Source organism: Caretta caretta, chromosome 4 (genome assembly GCF_965140235.1).
Source record: "Caretta caretta isolate rCarCar2 chromosome 4, rCarCar1.hap1, whole genome shotgun sequence".
In the NCBI taxonomy this organism is placed as follows: Eukaryota; Metazoa; Chordata; order Testudines; family Cheloniidae; genus Caretta; species Caretta caretta.
Genome location: NC_134209.1, coordinates 96572907 through 96586981, shown reverse-complemented (window position 1 = coordinate 96586981; position 14075 = coordinate 96572907). Strand labels below are relative to the sequence as shown.

General features: G+C 38.7%; 1 protein-coding gene across 1 annotated transcript in view; it reads right to left on the bottom strand.

Moving 5' to 3' along the window:
* Positions 1 to 13735, bottom strand: part of MSR1 (macrophage scavenger receptor 1) — a 34616-nt gene extending 20881 nt beyond the window's left edge. The window contains exons 1-4 of the mRNA XM_048847023.2: positions 13630 to 13735; positions 11470 to 11583; positions 4717 to 5141; positions 2162 to 2255 (exon numbers count right to left, since the gene is read on the bottom strand). Coding sequence (XP_048702980.2) covers positions 2162 to 2255; positions 4717 to 5141; positions 11470 to 11583; positions 13630 to 13735 — 739 coding nt within the window. The remainder of the gene's footprint in view (positions 1 to 2161; positions 2256 to 4716; positions 5142 to 11469; positions 11584 to 13629) is intronic.
* Between the last annotated feature and the right edge of the window lie 340 nt (positions 13736 to 14075).

Here is a 14075-nt window from a genome sequence, read left to right as displayed (position 1 = left end):
CACCATAACACTGATAGGGATACTACTGCATGCAAGTGATAGAAAACAAAGTATAGCCCCCATTTAGGACCCTTAACCAAAGACCTAGAGGTTGGAGTTTCTAAAACCTTGATTCCTGAAACACAGAAGGTCATGTTTTGGTGGAATGCAGAGGAAAAGAACTAAAGGCGAGGGAAGAGGATGAAAATGAAACAGCATAGATACTTTATGCAATTGAGTGAAAAAGTGCACTGTCATAGCAATATTCAAAGCAACATATAAAATGTATTTATTAAAATGATGCCTAAAGAATTCAACAGAGAGGATATAATAAAAAGGAGGAAAGCAACTACATGATCTTTGAAAAACATTTTATTCCATTGTAAATGCTTAGGTTTCTTTCTAAAAGTACAAACTGTTCAGTTTTCAAAAAATGGGGAAGATAATTACTTTTTTATCATATGTTTTCAGCGTAAAATCTGATACTTGTATAACTCAACTGCAATAATAAATATATAAGAAATTAGACTGGTTCTTATTGGAACCAGTCTGAGAATGTATGTTTGACATTGCACGCTGCAGGTTCACAGTAGCAAAGTGTAGGGTTAATTTGGTTAGGTTTATTTTCTGTTTTGGAAGACTAAATTAACCCTGCAGTTTGCTACTGTGAACCTGCAGCGTGCAATGTCAAATGCACATTCTCACACTGGTTCCAATAAGAACTAGTCTAATTTCTTTAATGCTCTAACAGTGTCAACATCATTGCAGGACCTTGTTACGTTATTGACATAACCAACCAGAGCAACACAAAACATTTGCAATACTAAACATTACCATTAGATGGGCACATTGTATATTATTCATGTTAGTGTTACACCATAATAGGTGGTTTTGTTACGACAAGAAACATGAAATCGAGATTTGGATTTTTTTTAAACTGAAAAATGTAAAGTATTTTTTCTTTTGTTTCAGTGAGAATTTGAAAAAAAAGTTTGATCTCATGAAAAAATAGTCTGGAAAAATGTTTATTTTTTCTGCTTGTTCTTTGATCATGCTTTCATCTACTTCTTGATAATTCTTTCTTGCTTTGTCACATTAATTGTCTCTCTCAAGAACAATCAGTTTACAGACCCTGATGTGACAATTATCCTCATCATCTTCATTTGGAGTTATGGGACGTAAAGTTAAAAGAATGTGCAGTCCAATGTGTGCCTATAATTGCATTTTTAATCTACAAATTTAATTGTATAACTTTCCATTTATTCAAGACCAACACTCTCTGAAAAATACGTAAGCATAAAATTGAGAAAAAAATCCAGACAGTCATGGACATTTAGTTCCCTTGGCAAATAGTCAGAAAGAATGACATTTAGGTCATTATCCTGCATTGAGGAGCATGTGGGTGGATCTCCATTGAAGTCAAAGGGTGTCTGCCAAGTTTCAGAAGTTAGTGCATGACGTTCTCAATGCAGAATCTGGCCTTCAGCAATCTCTGAGTCTGACTCATCACAGCGATGTTCCAGCTTTTTCTTGTTGTAACACCATTGAAATCAAAGGACTTACACATATGTAAAACTGGAATAACACAATGGCGAATCAGTGAGATTCACAAAATGAATAGACATTTATATAAATAAACAGCATCTCATGAATCAGCTTAAGTCTGAGCAGTTCTCATTCTTCAGGGTTCATCAGCAAGGGTTAGGAATGAATTTACCCTATGAGGTAGCATTGCCTCATTAGTCAAATATGAAGCATCCATCATAGGCCACTGCTGGTATGGAATAGATGGACCATTGTTTTATTTTGCTACTTCAATTCTAATCTTGCTAATAATTATTACCTACTTCAGCCTGTAAACACAAATGAGCATAACACTAAATTCATGAATAAGTGTTTGCAGGATTGGAAGCTATGGGAATTGACATTGCTGGAGAAATATGTCCTCTATTTACCACAACAGCACATACAGGATCAGCAGTTACAGTGATAGCTTCCCTTATCTGTTTAATCCCTGTCCTTTCTTGTCACTTATGATAACTCTTAAATATTTTAACCGATTCTTATTTTAAGAACCACCAGAAATTACCTTGCACTAATGTAATATTCCTTAACGCTACTGAATGCTCCCAGTCTTTTAATCTGAGGTCATTTGTGATATTATTCAAAAGTTTCACTTCGCCTTTAATTTCTTGCTCCAGATTGCTTTGTTCTTGTTTTATGGTAACAATGGTTGCTGATGTGTTGTACCAATTATCCCACAGGTTTGTGATATCCTGTAAAAATATATTAGCATCATTAGGTATTTCATTCTAACACTGATGGTCCGAGACCTTACTCATTTGAGTAATCCCCTTTATTGTTATTTTTTACATTCTTTGGGATAGACATGGTAAATAAACAAAAGTGAGAAAAGAATCTGCTTGGGAGTAAATAAATTACTCCAGTGAGAAAAGACCATTCCCCTGAGCAAGGTTTGTGCCCCTTATTGATATTAAGATGCATTAGAACTGAAATAATACCTTCTGGCAGTTCAGGATTTCTTGTGCAAATACAGTGTTGTTCAAAACCAACAAGGAGTCCAGTGGCACCTTAGAGACTAACAGATTTATTTGGGCATAAGCTTTCGTGGGTGAAAACCACTTCTTCAGATGCATCTGAGTGTTGTTCACTTATTTTAAATCAGGTTATTCTTCCCCAGAACAGTATCAAATTATTTTAAACTCTTAGGAGACTACATCAGATTCTTTGCAACCTGACAGAGGTGGCCAAGATACACAATGAAAGGTGGATGGGATTTTCAGAAGTGCTCAGCGTTGGCCTTACTCTGCTCCCATTGAAGTCTATCTCGCAAAATGCCATATAAAACTAGGGCTCAGTTCTTCATATACTTTCTTCATACTTTCTTTTTTTTTTAAAGCAGAGCAGCTCTATGCCATCCCTACTCTGTGGAGGGGACATTTTGGGGAAAAGGGAGTCTCTGGGTATGACTACACTGCAATTAAACACCTGTGGCTGGTCTGAGCCAGCTGACTCAGGTTAAGGGGATCAGGTTAAGGGGATCAGGCTAAGGGACTATTTAATTGTGGTGTAAATGTTTGGGCTCCAAGATTTGGGACCCTCCCACCTCATAAGGTCTTAGAGACTCACCTCAAGCCCGAGTCCAAATATCTACACCACAGTTAAACAGCCACTTAGCCCAAGCCTCATGAGCCCAAGTCAGTTGGCACAGGCCAGTTGTGTTTTTTTAAAGGCAGCATAAACATACCCTCTATGTCCTTGTGATCCTCAACTGCTTTAAGTTATGCTAGGGATCAGCTCATACTCCTGGGAGGCTCTTGAACAGAAGGAATGCAAAGCTGCCTTAAAGCCCCACCCACTGTTCAGTTGCACTGACTGTATCTTGGCCACATCTTAGGATTTTGCCTAGGAAGCGGAAAGTGATTGTGAAGTGTTACCATTATAATTTTGCAGCATTTTGCATTCATTTTGCACACGAGTGAATGACTACACAAAGGGTGTAGTTTAGAATCTGGTCCTTGGTCTTTAACACTTAGTTAAGTACAGTACCTGCATGGTTATGTTTGAAAACTTGCTGCAGAAAGAAGGGTACATTATATTTGTCTAAAATCAATGGTCAATGTCTGATCATTTTTATATTGACTAGTGTACAGGACTGTAGTCACTAGTACATTTTTTCCAAACTGCCCCAGTAACTTGGAAGTAGAATTGGGTGAAATGTTTTGGTTAATACTTTTTTTCCTCTGAAACCTGCAGATTTGGATTGACTGAAACATTTAGTGAATTCAAATCCATTTCACTGAATTGTCTCAGTTGAAAAAACAAACTAAAGTTCTGAAAAAAAAATCCTGTTCTGTCATTTTTTAAACAAAACGTTTTGATTTTTTTATTTGAAATGACTTTTCACTTTGAAATTTAATTCACTTTTATATTTAAAAAACTTTTTAAAAGCTTGAAAATGAAGCAAGATGCTTCCTTTCAGGTCAAACAAAATGTTTTGTTTGTCTCCAAATATATATATTTTTCAAATTTTCAGTTTGCCAAAAAATTTGAAACAGTTTCATTTCGGAACATACCCAAAATGTATTTTTTTAAAAATTTTCCATCAGTTATTTGCAAAGCTCTACTTCGGAGCTTTCTACTATAACTCTCATTTAGAAAAGTGTTTAGGCATTTAGAAAGCTAAGTCCATTGACTTTCAATGAGACTTACATTCCTAAGGGACAGATTTTCAAATGTCTTTATTTATGCCCCTAAATATGCAGATAGGTGCCAAGCAGGATTTTTAAAGCCTAAGTCCCATTGGGATGAAAGTAAATGAACAAAATGTTAACCTGCCAACATGATCTCTTTGGGACCGGGTAATTTTTCAACAGGGCGGCCTTCCTTCTGTGGATGAAAATTAGGATAATTGCACTAATTATCTCATGGTCAGGTGCAAATCAGGTAAGTAGAAAGAGGTCTAAGTTGTCTGATTTGCATATGTAGTTCATTTTCCTGGTGCAAAAATATGGGAATGAATGTTAGTAGATACAAATTGCACTTGTAGAAAGAAAAGCTGTTCCCTCTGCCCTTCTGAAAATGTATTCCCAAATTTGTCATAAGAACAACAATCTGACCATCTACACGGCAAAGCTGTTACCTTTTCTTTTGCCAATGGATGGGGGATCCTATCAATGCCTTAAAACTTGTGACAAAATCAATGTAGCTTCCTACCTCTAGCTGTTTAAGGAACACTCCTGTGTATTTATTGTTCCTGTCTTCTGCAGCAGACTGAACTTCGGCTAATGTCAAATTCAGAAACCTAAATGAGGTCTGAATATCTTCTATCAACTTCCGAAGGACTTGCATTGCTAAGGTTGAGGTGTTAATCTGAAGGCCAACCTCCCAGAGCTTTTGTTCAGTTGCTGTGCTTAGATTTTGGAAATGCTCTGACTTTTGGTGAAGGTTAGTTTTCAGCTCTGAAATCTCTTTGGCAATTTGATGTAAAGCTTCAGTATGAGCTATGATGAGTTCTCTCTGCTCCTCTTTTCCTTTTCTTGCTTTGCCAGGACAATCTCCACTGAAGCACCGTTGTATGTTATTCTCACTAACTAGATTAGTGTCATTCTTCAGGTTCTTTTCCATCTCGGATACGTGAACTGAATAAAGTTCCAAGTGAAAATACAACTGTTATTGCTAGGTTCTTCAATTATTTAATCATGCAGGGTACTGAGATAATTAAATCAATAGATTAAGTATCAAGACTGTATAATTTGTTCTTAAATAAATTATCCAGGGCCTCAGCATTCCTCATATTATGGGTTAAAATTACTTTGTTCCCACAGAATTGGTATGGCATGTGAGATGATAAAAAATTTAAATAAACTCTATTGTAAGAGATCCACATTCACCTGTCTGAGTGTGATCTTATTGTTACCCTGGTCCTTTCTCTTTCTCTTTCTCTCTGTTTTGCCCATCAGTGACCCTAATTTATTGTTTTGTATGTGTTCTTAAACCTCTATCCTGCAAGGACTTCCACATATGGCCATGGTAAGAGCTGCCCAGGGAGCCCGGGCCACTGTGGGGAGGCCAGAACTTTCCACCTGCCCTGGGTGGTGTGCCCTGGGGGGCAGGGACATGGGCCAGGGGCTGCTCTCAGGCACCTCGGCATCCCACCCAGGAGAGATGCAGGGTCCAGGGCTCCCCAAAGAGGTCTAGGCTCCCTGGATGGCTCTTACCATGGTCCGGCTCCAGCTTCCAGCCTGGCTAGGGGGCAGGGGCTTGGGGAAAAGAGGAGGAGCAGGAGCAGGGCCAGTAACAGGGACCATGCCTCATGGTGAGGGGGAACTACGACCCACCTCAGTTCCCACCCTGGGAAGAGGCTGGCACCATGATCATCAGCTCCCCCGCTGCGAAGCGCAGCCCCTGCCTACACTGCACTGAGCATGCCCAAGGCTTGCAGTTTTGGGGAGCAACATGGCCACCTGCCCCTCCCAACTATGCCCATGTTAAAAAGTCGGCAGGCATGGACCCCATGGTCTCCCTGGTTCTGACACCCCTGCCAGACAGTTACTCTCTCTCTCTCTCTCTGGTCCAATTAATATTTAATCATTATACAAAGTGGAACAGCTTCAACAGGAGGGACTGAGAGAGAGAGAAAGATTTTACAGTCTGACATGACACTCACTTGCAATGTTCAAATTCATAAGGCACAATTTTTTTCACAGTGAGGGTGATTAACCACTGGAAGAAATTACCAAAGGAAGTGGTGATTTGAAGACATCAGAAGATGGAGAAACCAAGACTGGATGCTTTTCTGGAAGATATGCTTCAGTCAAACACAAATTGTTGGATTCAATACAAGAGTAACTGTATGAAATTCAATGACTTATGCACACAGGGGATCAGACTTGATGATCTAATGATCCCTTCTGGCCTTAAAATCTATGAATTATGAGAACTGCTCACTGGAAAAAAAATCAGTGAAATTTATTTAAGTGGCTAACGTTAAGCACCCAAGTTTTAAAATGTTGTCCTTTAGCCTTGGGGGTAGAGACCATGGATAAAAATATGACAAAACTCCCATTGATTTCAATGGGGCCGGGATTTCCTCCACATTTCTACTTGTTTCTGTGAAGTGGCTTGCACAATTTGGATGCTTGAAAAAAACAAGCATAGAAGTAATTCACACATAGAGCTTGTCTTAGTCCTTCAACGGAGCTCTTTTCTACTGAATATAGATTTTGCTTTTCAAATCTGACATATATTTTGAAGCAGCCATTGATAATGACTCTTTTGGTGAATTTAGTGTTTTTGAAAGGTGCTGGATTAACAGCTAGGGATTTGAAGTCTTATTTATTCAAAGGACATATACAGTCTCGGCAGTAGCATACAAATTTGCCAGTACTGCACACCAGTTTGCTCTGTGATGGTCTAGAAAGACCACACTTCTATCAAGGAAAAACTACTTTAATCTTTAAGTCCCTTCAGTTTCTCACTAGGACGGCCAACAGGGGAGCCAATTAATGTCTGTTGGGATGAGATGTTTCTGAGATATGCACAGCTGCTTACTACTGCACACTTCTAGGATCTGCTTTTTTTTTTTTTTTACCCCCACTGGTAAACTTGTGGGTGAGTAAATTAATGGCCACATGTGTTAAGTGCCTTATTTGATGCATGATGAGGCAGTTAAATCCTCTTTGCATTGTGTATCATCTCTCTAATTCTCAGAATAATTCTGAAGAGATATAGAGGGGCAGGCTGATTTTCAGCATCTATTTCATTGGAGACAAGTTCCACAACTTAATTCTAGTTGCAGATAAACAGACAAGTTCTTATTATTCATACCAGGCAGACACAGTGGGTTCTGTATTGTTGGTGAAATGGGTGCTAATGCAAACTGAAAAAAATACACCCATTTTTAGAAATTTGTCAGCATTAATAGTCAGTGATTGTAGTTTACATGAAATGAAACATTTTCTGTTCCATCAATGTCAACATTAAAAGTAGCTTGTTGTAACTATTTCCTTTGTTTCCTTTAAAAGCTTTTTACTGGAAATGTTGCTTTTTATGTCATTGAATAGGACTGCAGAGAGATTCCGGATTCTCAGTGGTTGGTTCAAGGCACTGCATCCAAGCATTGTAAACATGTTTAGCCAAATGTATCCCCGGTGTAACTTCATTGACCTCAGTGGAGTTACACCAGTGGTTAATCTACCCAAATGAGTCTGTGTGACCATATGTGAATCAGGAAATAACAGCTTCATTAGATAGAAAGTAAATAGCGCTTACACTAACTGACTAAATCTCTGTGAAAACAACAAGGAGTCCAGTGGCACCTTAAAGACTAACAGATTTATTTGAGCATAAGCTTTCGTGGGTAAAAACCCCACCTCTTCAGATACTTTCAGTTGCATCTGAAGAAGTAGGGTTTTTACCCACGAAAGCTTATGCCCAAATAAATCTGTTAGGGTATGCCTACACTATGAAATTAGGTCGAATTTATAGAAGTTGTTTTTTTAGAAATCGTTTTTATATATTCGAGTGTGTGTGTCCCCACAGAAAATGCTCTAAGTGCATTAAGTGCATTAACTCGGTGGAGTGCTTCCACAGTACCGAGGCAAGCGTCGACTTCCAGAGTGCTGCACTGTGGGTAGCTATCCCACAGTTCCCACAGTCTCCAGAAATGAGATTCAAAAGTTCGCGGTTCTTTTCCTGTCTACCTGGCCAGTGCATCTGAGTTGAGAGTGCTGTCCAGAGCGGTCACAATGGAGCACTCTGGGATAGCTCCCGGAGGCCAATACCATTGAATTGTGTCCACAGTACCCCAAATTCGAGCCGGCAAGGCCGATTTAAGCGCTAATCCACTTGTCAGGCGTGGAGTAAGGAAATCGATTTTAAGAGCCCTTTAAGTCGAAAAAAAGGGCTTCATCTTGTGGATGGGTGCAGGTTTACATTGATTTAACGCTGCTAAATTTGACCTAAGGTCCTAGTGTAGACCAGGGCTTAGTCTTTAAGGTGCCACCAGACTCCCTGTTGTTTTTGTGGATACAGACTAACACGGCTACCCCCTGATAAATGGCTGTGGGGGTTTTTCACTGTATTTTGTGAACTATATGTTCTCAGTTCCACTCTTGTGACTCTCTCCCCAGGCACATTTGCCAAGCTGAGAAAGAAACTTGACTGTAAACATATGTATGAAAACTGTTATTGCAGGTTGTAGCAGTTGCCTACAGTGATTTCTCCCAACTCTGTATGGAAACATGTATTGTAAATTTCCAAGCAATATGAGAAAAGTGCCCGGGGTAAGTGGTTAGTGCCTGTGCTGCCATCCAGCAAACTGGGTTTGATTCTTCCTCTCTCACGCGTCAGGCTATTGAGGGGTGGAATTGGCTGTTGCAGAGTGAAGATATTCAGCTTGTAGTCATAGCACAGCACTTATAATACCAAATGTGATATGTGTGGAGAGCAAGAGCCTGATCAGGGCTCCTCTCACTCTTCAAGATCCCAGGCAGAAAGACGAAAGCTCTTCCCATGATACATGTGAGGTTTCAGAGGGCTACTGAGTAACTGGACTGAAGCTAGTGGGATATTGCTGGATCTCTCTCAATATCCAGGGGTGATGGGAGAAGTGGGGGAGGGAGGAACAAAGAGAGAGGAGGTTTGCATAAAATGGAGTTCGAGAGAGCCTCAAAGTAAACATAGTGCAGCATCCTGACCTGACTTGGCAATAGTTTCATTGTTGGATTGCATCACTACATGACTACAGCTGTTTGACATTTTTCAAATTTTGATTTTTTAACGAGTTTTTTTGGAGAAAATTCAACACCCTATTCCTCCCTTCTGCCCCCCTAATGTTTGGATTTTTAAATGATTTTTCAGTCATCTCTTGGTGACACTGAATCATAATGTTTCATCATGATAATTAGGGCTAGTTGAAAAATTTAGAACTAACTATTTTCCCATTGGAAAAAAATAGATTTCGTCCAAATTTAAATTTTCTGTGGGAAAAGATTAATTTTGGCAAAATATTCCAGTGGGAAAATCATTTCTTTGAGAGTCAGGTTGACATTTACTTCTGTATCCACCTGAGCCACTGTGGTGCCTCTTGGTAGCTGTTGTTCCTCATTGGTCCCTCTATCTCACATGCTCCCCTGTGGGGCACACTTTGCAATGGGACTACATCACTCCTTGATACAGGTCAATCTATCTGTGGCTGATCTTCCAATATGCCTTTTTGGATTCCTCATGGGACAGGGAGAGCAAATACTTTCATATGAGCTTTCCCACTGTCTCTGGGTTGGATCATGATGTATATGGGGAACAAAATGCAATGCAGATCTGGACTCTAGATAATTTTTCTTTTCTCGTCAGTTCTTAGAAAGTCTCATTTTGATTAGTAAAAAGAAAATTACAATAGTCAAATTGATAAAAATGTACAAAGTGTATCATAAAAAGAAATGAGTATAAAGAGGACTTTTTTGTCGCAAAGAGCATTTGAATGCCTCTCTGTACTCAGGATTTAATTAAGAAGTAAGTAGGCCACTTTATTTAATCTGTCAGTATTGATTAAAGAATGTGCCCAGATTTTTTGCCACAAAAGTCAATAAATGACATCTTTTCCATAATTACAATTTTGGTGTTCAATTTATATTTTATTGTGCTTTTCACAGCTCTAGCCAACCCATACACTTTTAATCTTTCAGTGTCTTTATTTGTGATTCCTAAAGGATATATTTACTATGAGTGTTTCTTTTCAGGGCCTGATCCAAAGTCAATGGTTTATTGCCATTAACTTCAATGGTCTTAGGATCTGGCCCCCAATCATTACACAAAGGAGTTCAGTTATTTACATATTAATGGAATGTTTTCAGGAAGATGTTGTTTAGTCTTTTTAGCGATACAAAAAGCCAGTTACTTGAAACATATACAAGGGATATGTTTATTCATCAGTAAAGAACCTTTCTGAAGGAGACAGTGAAATATCACTGTAAAATTTGGGAAGTATGTACTAAGAAACAGAAATTATTTTAACATAAGACAGCTCCAGCAAGGAAAGAATTTTAATGGTCTTTAATCTTACATGGGGGAATGGTTTTTATTCACAGAAATAATGCCCCAGTCCTGTAAGGAGCTCTGCGTTGGTGGATTCTTCACTCACGTGGCGTCTCCATGGAAGTCAATGGCTCTGTGCCAGCACAAGTGACCATCCATAAGCAGCATGGAACTCCATGCAACAGCAGGGCATTGATATTGTACTTTGAAACAATGTTCATGAACCATCAGATGGCTCATAACTGACAGTTTTCTGTTAGATAGAGATTAGTACATTTTAATGCCTGAAGAGCCACATTGCTTATCTTGTCAGACTTGCTACATAGGACAGATCATAGAATTTACTGTCCAACAGTTTCTGCAGTGGAGGGAATTTATTTATTTATTTAGCTACATATGTGAAAACTAGCAAGCCCAATAATCTGTGATGGAACTAGAGTATGTCCTTTAGAAAGACATCCAGACTCCATTTCAAGTCTCCAACTTATGATGAATTTACAGCTTCCTTCAGTAGGCTGTGTCAATGGTCAACTTTGCTGCTAAAATCTTGTGTCTTATTTACAGTTTGAACTAGTTTTGGATTTTCACCTGAAGGAATTACTCAGTGGTGCTTCCAAAGGAAATGAAGGTTGGTTCTCAAGGGAGGCAGTGTATCTAGCCTAGTGCACAAAAAAAGGCAGCATTGTTTTTCTGGAGCAGTGACAAATACAAGTGGATGGACACCAGCACTGGGGCTTAGTTGATCCAGGAGCACTAACCATCACTGCATTAAATTTGACCCTAGTGAACACTGTGCATTCAAATCCTAAGTCATACTTCAGGTCTTCACTGATGTAAAAATAATTCCAGGTATAATCGTTCTTTACTAAATCTCTTGCTTAAGATTACCCATACCTGTTTGTTTCCTTTGGTATAATAAATTGAAATTTTTACCTGCTAGTCTGATGATTACAACGACAATGGAAAATACAAGCAGATAGAGAACACTGAGGGTAAGCATAAAACATTTCTGTTTTTTTCTTTGATGATCCGTGACCTTTTTTGTACCTGCAAAGAATTAGACATAGAGGGTTCAATCCCATAGCCCCAACTCAGGCAAGATTCCCATTGAAAATAATGGGAATTTTGCCTGACTAAAGACTACAGAAGGAGCCCAGAATATATAATATTACACTGTAATTTTTCTTGATATTAAGAAATTTTGAATCCCCTAAAGAAACTTTAAAATAATCATGGGCTATTAATTAAATAATAAAAATACTTCAGGAAACATGTTTTACATTTCATAAGCACCAGTGATTTGAATAATAAAAAATAATGCCAGTTCTCACAGTGGGACCAGTGGTCACCAAGATCACTAAGAAAGGTAGATTTGCCATCTGGTTCTCCCTACTAAATCAAGCACTCTTCTGACTCCAGTTTTCCTCTGAGATTTCTTCTTCCTGTATTCACCTTCCTTTCCCTCCAGTTCTTGATGTTAAAGTGCCATCATTGTTCCCCCTTTAATTGACCTTAGGAAGAACATATAATACATTCTGGTGCTGTATTAGCTTTCCCCTCTGGGGAAAAAAGGGCCCAGAAAGAAGCTACATCCAGGACACTCTGGTAGGAGGAACAAGGGATGGCATTAGAGGCCTGTGCCAGTACAGAGGGAAATGGCCCCCAGGTGGATAAGCCGGGACTCATGCAGATATCCACCTTCCAGATCTGCCTGGGTTGAGGGGCTGATGTATTTCCCATGGAGATAAAACTCCAGTCCCTAATGGAAGAATTGAGAGGAAGTTAGTGAGGGGATCATCATGATAATTTCCTCAGAAAAAGCTCCTCCCTGTGAGTTTTTTCTTGGGGGCACGGGCAAAATCTGGGATGCTGAAATTACTCTAAGAAAGCTGGTAACATTCTGTGACATTGTTAGCTGAAACAGTATTTCTTTTTAAACAGAAGTATATAAAGAAAAGATAAGTGAATAGCCCTCACTTATTTCTCAGTTTTAAACTACACTAAGAATTGAATGCTATTGCAATAGATTCAAGGAGTAAGGTAGAATGATTAATTAAAGTTATAGTAGGGATATATTTTCAGTCCAAAGTCACCAGGTAAGAGAGAGCCTAAAAGTAAATTTATGGCTGGTTATCAAGTTTAAACTTTGCTTTCATTTTTTTCAACTCTGCCATATCAAATCTCTGGTGCTATAGTTCTCTTCATGAAATCTCTCAAGGATATTTATTTTTACAATTTATATTACAGTGACTGAATTACAAGAGGCAAGTTAACAGGGTTTCGGTTTCAGTTTTTGTTATTTTACAGTTGGATATTGCATTGAAAAAGCCTTTTGGAATAACTGTTGCTTTTTGAAAGAAAATAATGTGTTTCTCTAATTTTAGGAATTGGGGTAAGAGACACATACCAAACTAGTATGCAGGAGTTCAGGTACCTCCAATGTTTTAGTATCTAAATATAATGGCCTTTCCTAAAGGGCAAATATTTTGATACACAGAACCAGATTTCAGATTCTGGCTTTGCTGACCATCCAAACAGGTCATAAAATCTTGTTACGTGAGCAACTCAGAATTCCCCCAGCATGGAAAATTACATGGCTGTCTTCGAGCTGAGTCATCTATTCCTGGCTCCAATGGGGGAGGAGGCATGGCCAATACATTCCCAGGCTATGGAACAGAACCTGTGGGGCCATTGAGAAGGGGCATTATATAGAGTACCCTCCAGGAAAGGGCTGATCTAAGTTTTGCCATGAGCCAGATTGACTCGTGGAAGCTTTGGGGCTGGAATAAAGATTTCAATCCCTCTATACCATCTGTGTGTAATCTTAGGCCACTGAATTTGTAAAAGCATCTCTGCACAGCCACAATAGGCAGATGTCTAAACAGTATTCATATGAGGCTTAAAATGTGCAGATGAATTTCATCCTAAGTGTGTAACACAGTCAATATAAAATAAGTAATGTGTCTTTTCTAAAGGGAAAATAATCTAGGAAGAAGTGTATCATTTTCTACTGAAAACTTTTAAATAATAAGTGTCATTCTCTGATGATGGAGGAATTAGTAGGGAGTCATCCTATTCATGTGAAGTACTTACATAGTGAAAACAGTGCTTTCTCAGACAGGGTATCAAACTTGACGCAATCAGAATGCTGGTCTGTGCAGAAAATTCCATCTGAATGATCTTCCTCACAACTTGCCATATTTTGAATGTCAAAGGCTAAAATAGTGCACATATAATTTAAATATCTTGTATTTATATATTTCTTCACAAATAACAGCTTAATCAAACATTAAGGCCCCAACTCAGGAAAGTACTTATGCATGTACTTGAGTTCACTGAATTCTCACTCTCTAACTGAATGAGAACATACCCCCCAAATGGTAGTTCTCTTCTTCTTCTAACAGAATTTTATGGGTTATTCTCCTCAGCTAGATCAAAGCTTTAGATCTCAAAGTATTTTACAAAGTAGGACACTATCATTATCCCTATTTTACAGAAGAGGAGACTGAGGCACAGAGCAGAGATGTGACTTGCACAGG